This window comes from Cygnus atratus, chromosome 15 (genome assembly GCF_013377495.2).
Source record: "Cygnus atratus isolate AKBS03 ecotype Queensland, Australia chromosome 15, CAtr_DNAZoo_HiC_assembly, whole genome shotgun sequence".
Classification (NCBI taxonomy): Eukaryota; Metazoa; Chordata; class Aves; order Anseriformes; family Anatidae; genus Cygnus; species Cygnus atratus.
This window is the reverse complement of record NC_066376.1, coordinates 16,003,743-16,019,287: the sequence shown is the minus strand read 5'-3', so window position 1 is coordinate 16,019,287 and position 15,545 is coordinate 16,003,743. Positions and strand designations below refer to the sequence as shown.

General features: G+C 48.1%; 4 protein-coding genes across 19 annotated transcripts in view; 2 read left to right on the top strand and 2 right to left on the bottom strand.

The window, feature by feature from the left end:
* Positions 1-3,187, top strand: part of MAPK8IP3 (mitogen-activated protein kinase 8 interacting protein 3) — a 72,079-nt gene extending 68,892 nt beyond the window's left edge. For all 8 annotated transcript variants that reach the window (XM_050713740.1, XM_050713739.1, XM_035548791.2 and 5 more), the window contains one exon: positions 272-3,187. In XM_050713740.1, coding sequence (XP_050569697.1) covers positions 272-393 — 122 coding nt within the window. In that variant the 3' untranslated portion in view covers positions 394-3,187. The remainder of the gene's footprint in view (positions 1-271) is intronic.
* Positions 1-15,545, bottom strand: part of HAPSTR1 (HUWE1 associated protein modifying stress responses) — an 824,185-nt gene that overhangs the window by 272,303 nt on the left and 536,337 nt on the right. The gene's annotated exons all lie outside the window — the stretch shown is intronic.
* On the bottom strand, positions 5,818-7,975 carry MRPS34 (mitochondrial ribosomal protein S34). Its single transcript, XM_035549040.2, has 3 exons — positions 7,572-7,975; positions 7,405-7,447; positions 5,818-6,542 (listed from the first exon to the last, which is right to left on the bottom strand). The coding sequence occupies exons 1-3, from the start codon at positions 7,887-7,889 to the stop codon at positions 6,265-6,267; spliced, it is 639 nt and encodes a 212-aa protein (XP_035404933.1). The 5' UTR covers positions 7,890-7,975; the 3' UTR covers positions 5,818-6,264.
* The window catches only part of GLYR1 (glyoxylate reductase 1 homolog), a 28,302-nt gene continuing 22,299 nt past the window's right edge, over positions 9,543-15,545 (top strand). For 6 of the 9 annotated variants that reach the window (XM_050713745.1, XM_050713744.1, XM_035549202.2 and 3 more), the window contains exons 1-3: positions 9,543-9,646; positions 11,823-11,859; positions 13,220-13,299. In XM_050713745.1, the coding sequence (XP_050569702.1) occupies positions 9,609-9,646; positions 11,823-11,859; positions 13,220-13,299 (155 nt within the window). In that variant the 5' untranslated portion in view covers positions 9,543-9,608. Of the gene's footprint in view, positions 9,647-10,277; positions 10,408-10,428; positions 10,619-11,822; positions 11,860-13,219; positions 13,300-15,545 lie in introns of those variants that run through there. The other 3 variants (XM_035549206.2, XM_035549204.2, XM_050713743.1) reach the window with 3 other exon arrangements.

The window sequence follows — 15,545 nt, the reverse complement described above, 5'->3', positions numbered from 1 at the left end:
GGGCACTGTGTCATAGACGCTGGCTTCCCCAAACAGAAGGGCAGTTTACCCTGCCATTAGAGATAGTTTGTTCCATTCATACAGGCCTGTTTCAGAAAAACACCATGTTGTTATAAATGTCCTGTAGGCATACAGGAAGGTCTGCGCTCATGCTGTCTGTCATCAGACTGCAGAGACTGTAGCAGTGATATTCACCTCTTCTGAAGAATTCCAGGGCAGCACAACTTGGGATTTTCTGTCCTGCCTTTCTTACTCTGCTTTCTCTCTTCAGGGGATGGAGAAGATGATGAGACAGAAGAGAACGCAGGAGATGCCACCCAGGTGAAGCCAGTACTTTCTAAGGCAGAAAGGAGCCACATTATTGTGTGGCAGGTATCATATATCCCTGAGTGAGAATTTCTCCTTTCCTACCAACGTAAGTGTCCCTCCTCCCACCTGAATGCCAAGATGTACATACAGAACGTCTGCATTATACCTACTGCTGGAAACCGACCCCAGACAACTGCAGCGGCTCCTGCCTCGGACTGTCACCCCCTTCTAACCTCTGAACTTGCAGCTTTCATCTTGGGCCTGTGCGCTTTCTGCGTGGTTGGGTTGTTATTCTGCTCTGGAGCTGGTGTCTACAAGGAGAGAAATGGCAGCACATTGATAAAGTGAAGCTTGGAGCCAGAGCTGTGCAAAGACTTTGCCTGGGGCTGGGGAGATGGACTGGTGGTGGCTGTGGTTGTCCAGCAGGTTGCCTTGCTCCCACCTGCATGAGAAGTAGTATGTCACCCTGGTGTCCTCCGCCAAAGCAGTGGTGGTAAATCACAACTCCTACAACACTAGAAAAAATGCTTTCTAGTTCACCAGTGGACTTTTCACCTTATCCACTATGCACAGAGTACACTTAAGCACAGAATAATATCCCCCAGACTGACAGCTGCCAGGTCCAAGGAGCCTTCAATAGAAAGGAGCACTTCTGCTGGTTGGCCGGAGACGGTGGCAGTGCCATTACTGTGGGGAACACATCCTCCATACGAGCAGATGGAAAGTCTCCCTCCTCTTCTGCTGCTGTTGTCTTAGCAGTAGTGTGCTGGGTGACTGTATGTATCCAGAGAGAATTGTGTGGTAGCCTCCGATGGGCGGCAGGTGTTTGATTGTGGAGGCCGTGGGGCCTTTGGAAGCTATGGTAACAAAGAGGTACTGGAACCTTGTTATTTGAGAGCAGAAAAGGCAGCAATGCTTTTAACTCCTTTTTCCAGAAATGCCAGGCAAAAAAAGACCTCTTGAGCTCATTCTTTTTATGAGCCTGAAAGGTTTAGGATAAATTTGTCTCTGTATAGCATTTGTTGGCTTTTAAACTACAGGTGAGGGCAGATAATGTTGGTGTACTGTGGATTCTGCATTAACGTGGTGAGATTACCTTGACTCATACGGATGTGTCCCATCCTAGGAACTGCTGGCATCCTGCTGGAAGGGGGTGGCTGTTTTCACACAGTGGCTGTCAGGTTAGGGAAGTGTGTAGATGCAGTCAAGGTGTACAGGCTGTCTCTCACCTGAGGTCACACGGAAAAGGGAATTGGGGCCAGATCTCCCAGCATCTTTTACCTAACATCACAAGCACTGACTGACTTTGTTATTAAGTAGCTTGAAAAGCTGTACATTTCTGACTCCTGAAAAGAATGACAACCCCTGAGAGAATTTTGACTGCCCTCCTTGTGTGAGCTGTGCTGTGGGATTGTAAGTGCGTGTCCTGCTTATAGGAGAAGCAGCAAAAATTGGGGTCAGGGAGAGCAGTTTTAAGCTCCGTATTCAGAGCGTGGCAGCTCCAGATGTGGAGGCAATGGTTTGTCCTTCCTTTCTGACAGTGGAGACAGACCTGTCTCCACAAGGGCACATTGTTAGCGATGAACTGAGAAGATCCTGGTGATCGTCTTGTTTTTCCTGAGCTGTGCAGCACTCTCAGTCTCACAGGGATGTTCACTTCCATCTCTGGGGAATGTGTCCCAGCTGTGTCCTGCGCTTGTTGCCATGACCCGGGCTGCTCCCAAGGCTTGTGGTCTACAGCTATTTGTGTGCTGCAGGGACACAGTATTCACTGGGGAAGCTCTAACATGTAACGTCTGTCCTGATTCAGCAGCACTGAAATGCTTTTTGAATCCATAGTTCAGAAAAGGCAGGGGCACGCAGTTCCTCTCCGCAAGGAACCAAGAGGACAGATCCAGAGAACAGAGACCTCAACTACCAAAGTACAGGGCCACAGCGGTGCCTGCACTGCCTGTGAGCACTGCTGGTGATGCATGGACCTGCACCACTCCTCACAGAGGTAGGAAACCAGCTGGACAACGTCCTCCAGCCATCAACACACTGGAATCTCTGGCTTGCCTTTGGCTAAGGGATTCTTGGAACAGCCACCCGCATGCAGAATGGGAACGTTTCACCAGGAACATCTCACTGGGGTACTGCTGACCATGCCAGACTTCTTGTTCACTTTCCCCAAATGTTTTCTGCTAGGACAAGTTCTTTGGGTCACAGCACAGAATGCATTAAAGTTAACAAGAAGATAGACGTTTAGATAGCACATTCCACAGACATCTAACAGTTAATTAGGGCCCAGAAAATTTCATAATTTGGCCTAATTTAAGGTAAAAACAAGGCATAGTAAGTCCAATTCATTAGCTCTGTTGAACCTCCAACATGAAAATAGAGAATTGCAATGTTCTTACCTCTTACTGTTTGTTCTGTATTTGGTTTTAGCAGTAAAAGTGACTCGGTCTTCTGTCACCCACTGATCCCTGGCAACATAAGGAAACTGGTCTTGAGTCTCCAGCAACAGGTTCCTTTCCAGTTGGATGCATGTCTTCCTCCAAGAGAAGCACATGTGTAAGAGGGATAGCTACAGCTAAGTAGAACCATCTTCTACTGTCAGCTTCTGTCGGTATTTGGTGGCTGCTGGGCAGCAAGGTGAGAACTGACTGGCTTCACCACACTTCCCTGTCATATCTCCACTGTGATGTATGTAAAGTATCTTGTATGTTACAAAAGGATTTTAAGAAGTGTCTTAAGGCCTGTAAACTCCGCTGTTTGGTCAGAAGATGGCATTCTGTAAAGAGACCGCTGTATGAATACGTTCCCATGCTTTTTCCCCTATGCTATCAAACAACAAACCATATCTGTTCTGTATGTAATAAATGTGTTAACATCAGCAAGTGCCCATATGTCTTGTTCCTGAAAAGGCACTGGGATTTCTACTCAGCCTTAAATAACATCGTGATATTTAAATAGTGGGAATGGCAGCTCAAATGCTCCCCCATTTAGCAATTTATTAGCAAGAAATGAGATGTTTATTACTCACTGTACTTGAGCAGGAGGTGCTGATCCTGCAAGCCGCATGCCCTTGAGGCAAGTGCAATGTGTAGCTTCTCCCAGTGTCAGAAATAAAAGGTAGAAAAGGACTGTTCAGCTGCTGGCTATCTACAGCAGCCCTTGTGGAGTCCCCTTCAGGTGAGATACTAGGGTTAACATGGCAAGTCTCAGCTTTCAGCGCTCAAGTTACCAGTGTCCTGTCAGTACAGGGTGGTAGTTCACAGTGCAGTGGGAATCGGTGACATTCAACGCTTCAGAAAGTAAGTTTATCACACTTGTCTGCTCCTCTTAGTCCCAGCAGCATTTATACAAGTTTGTATTTATTTTTTTAGAGTTGAATTCATTCAAAGGATATATGTAGCAGTAATTGATAAGAAGTGACAAAAAAGTCGTGAAAATTATTGTGAGTAGGATTATGAACACTGACTCTGCCAATTACCACTTGTCAGTCTGCAGGGTGAACTGCATTAAGCAGGATCCTTGCTGCTGGCTTCCCAAACAATTAGATGATGAATTATGTCTGCTTCCTCATTAACTGCCTATGCATCCTTAGGGCATGTGTGTAAAATTGTAAACAGTAGTACATTGTAGTATCAGTGACATGAATAGTTTGGTGCAGTAGCTTGAGAACAGAGCATTTGGCTCTGCCTTGTAACATCAGTCACTTGCCTTGTAACTAACTGCCCTGCCCATGGTGGCCTGTTGAGGCCTCCCACCTGCAATCCTTATGAAGACCAGTGGAAGAGTCCAAAGCTTTACAGGACCCAAGTGAATCTGTAGCACGTTGGAAGCAGTAAACAAGCTCTTGGAAAAGGCCCTGAGGGCAGGAGCCCTGGCTGACAGGGGCTGTCAAGGTGCTGCGTGCTTTAAGCAGGTAGGTGAGGCAGCTCCTATGTCCCCTGTACTGCACGTCCCAGGATTTCCCTGCTCTGCCCTGCCGTGGCTCCAGCCCAGTCTGGAGCTGGAAATGATGTTTGAGTTTATTCTTTCTCCCCCCATGGAGCAGCAGCTGTTCCCTAGAGAGCAAGAGAGGGAGAGCCTGTTTTTAAGCATACGCTTGTTCCCTTGGTTTTACTCCATGACATGTCTCCATGCTGTTGTCCCTGTCCTGGAGTGCTGGCAAGGCTGAGCATAACTTTTGGAAGCTGTCAGTGGCATGAAAAGCTGCAGGGGCAGCAGGCAGAGGGACCCTGGGGCAAAAGCACCGAAGACACCTGTTAATCCCGGAGAACCTGAGGCCCCCCTGCAATGATCCCAGCTGAAAGGCCTGCCCTCCCAAAGGCAGAGGAGCCCCAGCAGGAGCCGTGCTGGAGGCCTTTAACCTCAGGAGCCAGCTCTGCCTTGAGCAGCAGTGCCCGAGGGGAGGCTCCTCCATAGGCGAGCTGTGCTGCATTTGCTGTATCCAAACGCATTCATGGTTTAGGAGGTTACAGAAAACAAACAAGCTGTTTTCCATCCACAGCAAGCTGCAGCTGGAGGTCTCACAGCCTGTAACAGTATTTGTGCATTTATCAACACCGCATTTTCCGCCACTGGATGCTCCCCTTGCTTCTAAAGCTAGGGAACCAGCACTAGTGTGTACCCTTCACAGCTCCTGCCATGGGCTTTCACAGTAGAGGAACGAGAGCTCAGTTCTTCCCAGCTTTTGTGCCTTGCCATAGGACCAGCTTTTAAGCCATGAGAAAACCCTCATCCCGTGGCAGCTTAAACTTTCAAGAGCCTTTGGTGAGGAACCCCATACAAGTGCAGGTGGCTGATGTTGACCCATTTGTTCCTGGCTGTTGACAACCCCCTTCTGGTACCTGTGGGCACATTACTCTGTGCCATCCCCGCCTTCCATACGCACTGGAAAGGGCACAGAGTCCAGTTTTTGCTTGCTTTCAGTAAATTCCTTGGTGATGTTAGGATGCTGCTGCAAATAGAACAGCAACTCTCAAGTATTTACTGCAGCAGACCAAAGTGCCGAATAGCTACTACTGCAGGAAGCTAGGTTACTAACCTGAACAACTTCTGTGATACCCTCACCACACCCAGACCAGAACCACTCCCCAGCACCCTAACAGCTCCTGACACTGCAGCAGAAGCCACAAATACTGTGAGAAAAAGTGAAATTCTAAGCACTGCACTGAAGAGTTGCATTTTTTGCAACTTTTACCACAACTGGAATATGTGATAGTTTGTTATTGGCTTCAAATAGTAATAGCTCATGCTGGATACCTTGTACCTCCAGAACTGATTCTCCCATCTCAGGACAGTCAGCTCTGGGAATAAAGTTCAGTATCTAAAGTCGTGTTCCTCCCACGTTGTTCATTGCAATCATATTTGAGCAACTCAGATACTCTGCACTGGGTAAAAGGAGTCCGATGCCCCGCCTGTATTTGGTAAACTAAAGGTTCTGCATTTGCACCTCAACTAATCATGATGACCTCCAGGCATTGGAAAAAAATAAATCAAGTTTTCTTAGAAATGTACTGTGGAAATAAGAAATCGTTTATTTAATCTGAGAGAGACATTTACACACAGCTCTGGGAAACAATGTGATATTCTTAGTTATTTTTCTGTGATTTAGGAAGGTACTTAAACTACCTGAACAATGTTCTTTAAAAAAAAAAAAATCCTTTTTCAGGCTGTAAGGAAACTGTACTCCAAAGAACTGTAGCTGGTGACAGGCGCTACAAATTCAGAGAATATACAGGGAACCAAGAAGGTTCCTCTGCTGAGACCAAAGTTATGCAAAAAAAAAATCTGAGTGTTTCTGTACCTGTCCTTTTAGATGAGGTTACCATACAGTCCTGTGGAGAAAAATAAGAAACCTGAATCCACCATACCACAGTGGACAAGTGGGTCTTCGTTAAGGTGATGTGCTGTTCACACGCAGCAAAAGCATGGGGGAAGCTCAGGTGATAGAACAAGACTTTACACTGATGTCCCTGTAGTTTTTTTCTTTGCTACCTGAAGGTGAGAGGCCACGGCCTTCTTCAGATCAATCAGTGGCTCCTCTGTGATTGCTCTTCCCTCTTTCTGCCACTGAGCAAGGATCATGGCTCGGAGCAGAGGCGGGTATGGAAGGTACCGAATGGTCTCCTCTGGCACTGGGGTGCATTTCTTGAAGGTCTCCTCCTCATGCTTGGGCACCATACGCCAGTCATGGTACATGACTTTGTCGATCTCTTTCATTACTTTTTCGGTTTTGCCTGAGAAAAGATGATGAACGCCAGTGGTCAGTGCTCTCAACAACAGACTGCTTCCAGGAAACACAGCAAGTGTCAACTTTCCTGTGTCACAGATGCTACAAGAGGCAAGAGTAAAGGAAACTTTCGAAAGATCACATAGTATGTTCAGCCTATACTATGGGATCCCACTTCTGTCCTTGGAAATCAGAACAGGAACAGACTGAAAAGGTATCAGGCAAGTTGTTCTGTGCTGACCAGAAGTCATGACTTGTAATATAAAAATCCCTTTGCTTCTCTCTGTTTTATTTACCATGGGTAAGAATGAGAGCAATTTATCTCTACACCGATGAAGGTTCCCTGGGAAGTTTACTGTTAAAAATAACCAACAACTTCAAAAGCTTTGGATGAGAAGTGTTTCGGAAACTCCAGTAAGTTACATTTCTAAAGCAGCTTTAAAAATAGGGAAATTCACTCATACAATTCTACGTACTATTTTAAAATCCTGGTGATGTAGGTTTACTTGCCAACACTCCCGTTTCACTGATGATTTTACCTGGAATGCCCTCGTGTTCATTCTGTGTCTCACTGTTGAGGTCTGAAAGCAGTCTGGCACCTCCTCTGGGGCTTTGTTAGCGCATTATCTTTCCCCATGGCCAAGGTGCACTGGCTTTCCCGTAATATTCCTTAGAATGGCAACATGAGGGCTAGACCCCGACATTTGAAACTAAAAAAATGAGAACTTTTTTCTCGCTAATAAATTTGAGGAAAAAAAAAAAACAACTTTGCGGTTCTCCTGCAGCTCCCCCACCCCCACACGCTTTGTTCTCTGGTGCTGCTTACAGAGGCTTTCCCCAAACCCTGCAGGAAAACGAGGTGCTCTTACCTCTGAAGGTCAGGTACCCCCAGGCTCTGCCGTGGTCCATGTTCTGCAAAGAAAGCGAGAGGGCGCTCAGAGCGGCCCCGGGAGCGGGGCAGGGCCCTGGGGACGGCGGGCCGGGCCTGGCGGCTGCCGCTCGGACCCCCCGCCCGCAGCCGGGCCTGCGCCGTTACCTCGGCCGTGTAGTCCGCCCGGACCTTGGCGATGACCCAGTAGCAGGGCTCGTCGTGCGCCCACAGCCAGGACTTGCGGGTGACCGTGCGGCCCACGCCGAACCGCGGCAGGCGGCAGAGCAGCGCCAGCAGGCGGCTCTCGCTGCGCGCGTCCCGCCAGGCCAGCGCCGGCAGGCGCTTCTGCGTCAGGGGCCGCCGCATGCTCTCGTAGTCCAGGGCGAAGCGCTGCGAGTCCCGCGGCCGCTCCTTCAGCGCCCGGTACTCGCGGATCTTCTTGGCCATGGCGGCGATGGGCCGGTGCAGCTTCTTGCGGGCCATGGCGCCGCCCGCCCCGAGCCGAGCCCCCCCCGCGGCCCCGGCCCGGCCCGGCCCTGCCCGCCGCTTCCTGCCGCCCCGGAAGCCGCCGCGGGAACGCTCGGGCTGCGCCCTCGGCGGGCGGGGCTCCGGGAGGCGCCCGGCTGGGCCACGCCGCCGCCGAGCGGCCGCCCCGGGCCCGTGCGGCGGGCGACGTGCCCAGAGAGGGCGGCCGGCGCCCTCCCCCCCCCCCCGGAGCTCGCCTTCTCCACAGAGCCCCGGGCCTCCCGGCTGCCGCCCTGCCCGGAGCGAGTCCGGGCCTAGGGCACCCGCGGCCCAGCAGCGGGCTGGGTGCGCTCAGCACCGTTCCTGTCGGGCAAACCCCCCGGCAGGGACGGGGCACGGGCACGGCAGTGCTGGGTGCAACGCCCGGGAACGGGAAAGTCAAACCCGCCCAAGGGCCCTGCAAGTTCTTGCTTGCTGTTCGTCGTGGGCAGTAGTCAGGGCCGAAACACCTGGGCTTTCAAAGGCAGCCTGGCAGTGCCCTTACATGTTAACGTACCAGAGTCCCTTTCAATCAGCACGTCGTGTTTGTCAGAATGGGTTTGGGTAATCACTGAATTAGGTTTTAGCAAGATGAAGCCAAGTTGTAACTGGATTCCCCAAGACCAGGCCAAGTCCCCCACAGCAACAACTGCTCCGACAGCAGCGATTGTAACGGGGCCAGGAACCACCGTCTGCATCGGGGGAAGCAGAACACGGCTTAGCTCCAGCCACGTTAGCCTGTGGATTGTGGCTACAGACTGGCAAATTAAACCCGACAGGTGTTTCTTTTTGGTTTTGTTTTCTTTTTTTAAAACCATATATTATATTGAAGGAAATGCATCCATCCTGATAATTCTGTAGAGTCCTTTATTGAAGGCAGTCAGACATACAGACAGCAGTTTTTGTCTGCAAACAGACAAGAGATGTGCACAGGAATGGGATGTCTGTGGAGGTTACAAAATAAAACTCCATTTCAAATGATGTTAATGTTCTTAAAATATGCATTGGCCAGTCGGCCATGCAGTTCACCGGGGATACAAGCGCAGTGCACGGCTATCTTCTGGCATCCAGGCACACTTCGGTCTGGACATCCTGACAGCGAGTTTTCTCGGGTAGCAGTGACACGCTTGTTTGTTTTCCCTTAAGGCAAGCTCTCACGCCGAAGGAAGCCCCTTCGCTCTGGCAGCACCACAGGGACCTTTACTGAAGACGCTCGGTAACAGCATCCCTCACCAGCAGCGGGAAATGCCGGGACGGACGCTGGCACGGCGCAGGCAAGGCACGCAGTGCCCACACCCGGCGGCCTGGCAGAGCAGCTGTGACCCAGCAGCGACAGCCACTTACCCCGCCGTGCTCAGCACGAAGCTTTCCTGCTTGGCCGCACCTTCTGCGCCGCCGGCGGGCAGGGCGAACCTGTGCGAGGCCTCCGGAGCACGGAGACCTCCCTTTGCTCCCACGGGGGCACCAGCGGGGGCTCAGGCCCAAGCTCAGCCCGGTCGGCACGGCGCTCCCCGAGGCCTGCGGAGCCGCTGGGGGGTGCCCGGGGTGTGCCCGCCCCGCGCCCGGTCGGCGCCGCAGCCGCAGCCCCGCCTCGGAGGAGCGGCCCGGCCCCTCCCCTCCCCTCCCGCCCGCCCCCCGGCGGGTGCCGTCGTGTCCCGGCAGCCCCCGCGCGGTGCGGCTGGTGGCTGTGTCGGTAAGATGGCGGCCGTGAGCCTGAGGCTCGGAGACCTGGTGTGGTGAGTGGCGGCGGGCGCCGGGCGGGGGGACGCGGCCCGGCCCGGCCCGGCCCGGTCCGGCCCGGCTCGGCTCGGCCCGGCCCGGCCCGGCGGGGAAGGCGCCGTGTGAGGCGCCTCGTGAGGCGCCCGAGGGAGCGGGGCTGGGGCTCCGCCCGTGGCAGCGGGGCGGCGGCGGGGCCGCGGCCGGCGCTGAGGCCGGGCCGGGCCGGGCCGAGCGTCGTCACCCGCCGGCCGCGGGCGAGGAGGGGCTCGGCGGGGCGTCCCGGGCCGTGCTCCCCGGGGGCTGCGCGAGGAGGGGCCGGGGGCGGCGGCGGGCGAGCGGGGGCCGCCGGCCGCGGCTGGAGCGGGCCGAGGGGAGGCAGGCTCGGCTCCTCGGGGGGCTGCCACGGGAAGGCGGCGGGAGGCGGCGGGTGGGAGAGCGCGGGTAAGATGGAGGGGGGTGTGGGGAGCAGGGCTCAGGGCGGTCGGTGCGGGGCTCGCTTGGAAATACGGGCTCCTCTCAAGGGAGGCGAGAAGAAAAATGAATAAGCGAGTAAGGCGGTCAGTGAGAGTGAAGATACTGCTCCTTGGGAGTGCTTCAATAAAGCAACACAGTAACGTGGGAAAGCACCCTTTTTTTTTGTTTTTGCAGGTTAGGATGTTTCCTTTGAAGCTCACAGAAGCTACTTCCCTTTGTCACTCCAGTGTTACCTTCAAATAGTTGGAGAGCTGTGGTTTTATATTTCCTGATCAGGAGAACTGAGGGGATTCCATCAAGGCCTGTAAGCACTGATTTTTAAGTGCATAGGCTCTGCTTCACTTGACAGGCTAGGGCTTCTCGCTAGGACTTGCAAGAAATAGCTAATCCCCAACACGCAGGTGTATGCGTTTATATCTCAGATAAAAAGAAGTGTGCGCTCCAGGCTGTGACAACTGCAGTTTCTCATCCGAAAAATTGACAGTGCTGTGAAGTTGTCTAATATAGAGAGCGAAGTAAGTAAAGGTTCCTTTCAGTAAAATTTCTTTCAAATAAGCATTTGGGCCATGCAGTGCTCTTGGTGTTGGAATGCAGATCATCCTGCTTTAGTTTTGTATGTGACAGCCTAGACAGCTACTGTCCCTCGAGTGGTTGTGGAAGAACTCTAACAGTAAAACAGTACCATATGAAAGGCTTTGATGAACATACTGTTCAGCACAAGAATGCAAGCATCAGATATGAGACGTGGTCATGGTTAAAGCTCTTGGCAGTTTTCGTGCCTGACCATCACTACTGAATCTTCTCCATGGAATTACCATCTCGGGAGGGGCTGGAATGCCTCTTGTTGAGAATTTTTTGTTCAGGAGCTGGCAGGCTTTGCAGATTCTCTGCTGCTCTCTGTCAAGACAATGACTGATCAGCTTTTGTGAGAGTACTGCAGCCTCCATAAGTGGCAAGGGTAAGATGATAATAAAGCTGGCGTGCTGTGGGCTAAGGCTAATGTCTTTTCTCCTCTGTGGAAAAAATAGTTTTGTGTACTTCTTGTAACGGACACGTTAGCAAGTATAGGAAATAAACTTTTCTGCATTTCATTTGGCTCTTTTATATCTTCAGCACACCGCCACATGGCGAGCATCTGAAGAAAGTGATAATGGAACACCTATTGTGGGTGTCCTGACATCACTGTCCTGCCATTAGAGCTTTTCTATCAGAACTTCTAACAATCTCAGCTGTCTGAGCTGGAAATCTGCAGGTGATACGCTTATCTTACTGGACTGTTTTGTCCTGATGGAAATAAGTTACCGACCTGATCTTTGGTTTGATTGCCTGAATCAGCACTTAGTTTCTTGCATGGAATATCCACTCTTACAAGAAGAATAAAGGCTATGTCGTTCCTTCTTCCAGGCAGTAGCTCTGCTGTTGTTCTTTTGACTTAAATTCTGATAGTGCAGCAAGTTCATGGAGACTTTATAGGGACTTTGTCTAGGTACAGGTATCTACCAATAATGATGCTTATGTTTCAAGTGCTTGTGCCTTGCCCATCACGGTAGGTTTTGTCTGTAAATTGTAATTCTCTTAATATGATAATATGATGTAATGAGATGAGATAGAAATGGAATAGCTGGTGGTGGCGTGTGTGGTTTGTTCTGGTTTGTTGTTTTTTTTTTTTTTTTCCCCCCATCTCTGATCCTAGTGCCTAATGCTTTAATTTGTCCCTAGGGGGAAGCTGGGCCGGTATCCACCATGGCCAGGAAAGGTGAGTTAGGTTTTTCCTTATTTACTTGGTGTTTTTTTTTTCCTTCTGTACAGGGAAAGCTTTACCTGAAAGCTTTTCAGTTAAAGATTAGTATTAGTTGTTTTTCTTTTTTCTTTTTTTTTCATGTACCAAACCCTTGAGTCTAAGCTGTGAACCAGTTTCAGGGTTTTAATTGATCTGGAAGTTCAGCCTGTCACTAACAGCTGTTAGCTCAGATGGGATGAAAAGCAATTCATCCAGCTCTAGAATTGATTGTGTTCCTCAAATTTAGCTATTTAATCACTATCACTTTCTGCAACTCGGGTTTCTTTCCTCCTCTGGTGACTTAGTTAAATCCACTGGTTTAAATAATAGAAATAAAGAGTCTGCCTTCTCAAGATATTTTTTAGAGCTATATTTTTCGAGGAATTCTGGGCGTTGAACTTCTGGTTCAGTTGTTTTTTGCTGATGAAAGGCCAAAAAGATTTTAGGAAATTAAATTCTACATGCCATCAGTTTCCATGAAAAAACTCAGGGGCAGTTCAGGCTGGATATCAGGAAAAGGCTCTTCACCAAGAGGGTGGTTGGGTGCTGGAACAGGCTTCCCAGGGCAGCAGCGGTCATGGCACCAAGCCTGCCGCAGAGCGAGAAGTGTTTGGACAGTGCTCTCAGATGCACGGTCTGATTTTTTTTTTTTTTGGGTGGTCCTTTGGGGCCACAGGAGTTGAACTCGATGATCCTTGTGGGTCCCTTCCAGCTCAGGATATGCTGTGATTCTGTGAACTTTGTTTTTATTTCCAGTGTAGGTATGAGGACTGGAAATGCTGAGATAAAAGCATGCCACAGGGGGGAAAAGTGTTGTTAATGTGGCTGACAGCCATAAATACTTGGTTTCACTCTGGTTGTTGAATCAGGTTAAAACCAGGCTCGCCTGCAGTCTTTCAGGTGTCATCTGTGTAAGAGAAGGACTGATTTTCTCTTCTCTAATACTTCAAACTTCATAAGTAAGCTAATTTGGGAGCAAAGACGATGTTTTGAATATGAATTTTAAACTTAACTAAGTTGAACAAATGTTTATGAATGCCATTTGGCTTTATAAATTTTAAAAAGATCCCTGTCTTACTCAGGACAGGGAACCTCACTAAGAACGTAGTGATGTATCAGTGGAGTTTGGGTATTTTTTCAATCTGCTGCTGCATAAGCGTATCTAAAGAAATATATGGGTTACATCTCTAATTAAAAGACTTGTAATAGTTTTAAGTTCTCTTTCTTGTTAGGTTTAAAAATAAAAATCTACAAGAGTTCTAATGCTGGATAATAAAGTTACAGAGTATAACCTTTCTTTACGTGCTTTTTAACTTTCACTTTTAATTACCTTTAGATTGTTAATCCGCCTAAAGATCTGAAGAAACCTCGTGGAAAAAAGTGCTTCTTTGTGAAGTTTTTTGGAACAGAAGATCAGTATGTACTGCTTGTTTTCATCTGGTGAAAGTGCTGTTCCATATAACATGCTTTTTTTTCATGGAAGAAACTTTTGCTAACACGGCTAAGTGTAAATTTGTAGAAGTTTTTAGTTAATATGCAATAAAAATTCATCTGTTATTGCATGCTATAGATACACAAGTGGGTGTATGAAGACTTGGAAGACTCCTGTACTCAGTTACACCAGGATTTTAGTTGCTGCTGTGAAGGAAACTTCTTGGTAGCTTGCCATTTGTAAGGGAGTAGGTGTGACGGTCCTGGGTTAGGTTTTAGCATGTAACTGTTTGAGACAGGTACAGTGAAGAGCATTCATTCATTTTTGTGCTGGAAGAATAACATGGCTTTATGCTTGCCACTCATAATAAGAATATATTTTCATGCCTGAAGACTGAAAACGTTCTTGCTGCGCCTTTGGGAGACTTTGTAGCATAGGGCAGCAAAAACTAGTAGACTCTTTTTGCAAAGCAGAATTTATTGGTTCCAAATAGGCATAAAAGATCATAGTTGTCTTGGACTTAGATGTTTACAATCTGGAGAGAAAAATGAAACTTACTTCTTGAAGCCAAAAATTATGTTGCCAGTTTTCCTGTTTTTTTTTTTTCTTTGCTGCTATTTGGTGTTCAGTCATGCAATAAGTGAGAAACCTGCAGGAGATTAGCAAACATGTTACTTCTGGTAGGGACAGGAGTAACAAGAACCAAGAAAGGGATGTTGCTTAAAAGAACTGTTTTCAACAGTATTCTTGCTTATTAAAAAAAAAAAAAATCCATTAAGAACTGGTATCTAAACTTGATGGGGTAGAAATGAATGCTGCACACTAATAGGAAGGTTTGTAGGATCTCTAGTAACATACAGTAGGTGAATGTTGATTTGAGGGCAAAGGATTTTTTTTTCTTGTTAGCCAATGGATATTTGAGCTAATCAGGCTCTAAAAGCTGAGATCTGTCTCTTTCTATCCTAATCATTTGCTCTTGTTTCTTCAATTTCATGTTTTTGGATCAAATACAGAGGTGTTTTGTATTAAGACAAGTTTGGAAGAAGTGGTTGTATGTTTATGGTACTGTAGCTGAGGTTAGCAACATTATTGCAAGTGTAGAGTTCAGATCTACAAAATAATTGGGGGTCTATTACATGATTCTGTATTCTTTCTAGGGAAAATCCAACCATGTAACACAGGAAGGTAGTGCTTGCACACACGCCTGCCTTCCTCCCGCTCTCCCTGTTGCTTTTGAAATTTAATCATTTCCTGCTAGATGATCACAGTTCAGAAGCTTGCTCGTTTTGACTTGCATACCCTATCTGAAAATTAAATAGAAATAAATACTGTCCTCTTTGCTGCTCTTATAAAGTAATATTGATAGACAGGAGAGAGAATCTTGTGTGCCTGTTCTCTCCTGAGTTATGGCGGTGTTAGAACTGTGAGAAATCCTTGTCTTTGAGCATAGTCAAAGAACCAAGTCATGAAAATTTTAAGTGATTTCACTTAACATATGAGCATCAAGGGGAAATCCTTTTATTTTTTGTAAGTAAACTAATGCATTTTACAAATAACTTTTTTTAAGACATATATAAACAGTGGAAATAACAAATTAAGAAAATCTCTATCTAATGAACAGAATTACAAATGGGAGCATGCAGAACTCCTATCGCTGACTGTAGTTCGTGGTATGATAAATACACACTGGCTCATACTGGTATTCTAGTGCATGTTGCTCCTGTTTTCTTGTGCTTTGCTTTTTCCATACCTTTCAAGGTTGCAAGGTGACATTACCATTGATCCAATTTTACAGCTCTTCTGTTACTGCTTTATTCTGTCAAGGTTTAATATTTGGACGCAGACCTTTTGGTTATTGGTCAGTTTGTGTAAGGTGAAGGCAATGGTAGTTAATGGGTAGAGTCCTTCTTGGACACTTTTCAGGGTGGTTGCCAGCCAGTTTGTCAGTAGTTAGGCAATCTCAGAATATGGATAGACTATTTTCTTCTGAGGAATTCCAAAATGCTAGTAAAAAGCTATTTCCTTCTGACCTTTGTGGCTCCAGTTTCTCATACCAAAGGTTAAGGAGAAAGCTGCTTGAAGGTAAGAATGGGTTTGCACTCATTTTATCATTTTAATGTGGAAGAGGAATTTGCTGATTAATTTAAACTGTGATGTACACCTGTGCTCTAGCATAGTGAGAGGCACCTTGATGTTCGTAGTGGTGATATAATATCCATGTCCTATTCTA

Bases quoted from the DNA above. Each gene is read 5' to 3' on its own strand.
- MRPS34 (XM_035549040.2), bottom strand. From the start codon at position 7,889: ATGGCCCGCAAGAAGCTGCACCGGCCCATCGCCGCCATGGCCAAGAAG. The intron at 7,448-7,571 runs GTAACGGCGCAG...CTTTCTTTGCAG, and splicing joins GGGCGGACTACACGGCCGAG to AACATGGACCACGGCAGAGC. The intron at 6,543-7,404 runs GTAAGAGCACCT...ATCTTTTCTCAG, and splicing joins GGGGTACCTGACCTTCAGAG to GCAAAACCGAAAAAGTAATG.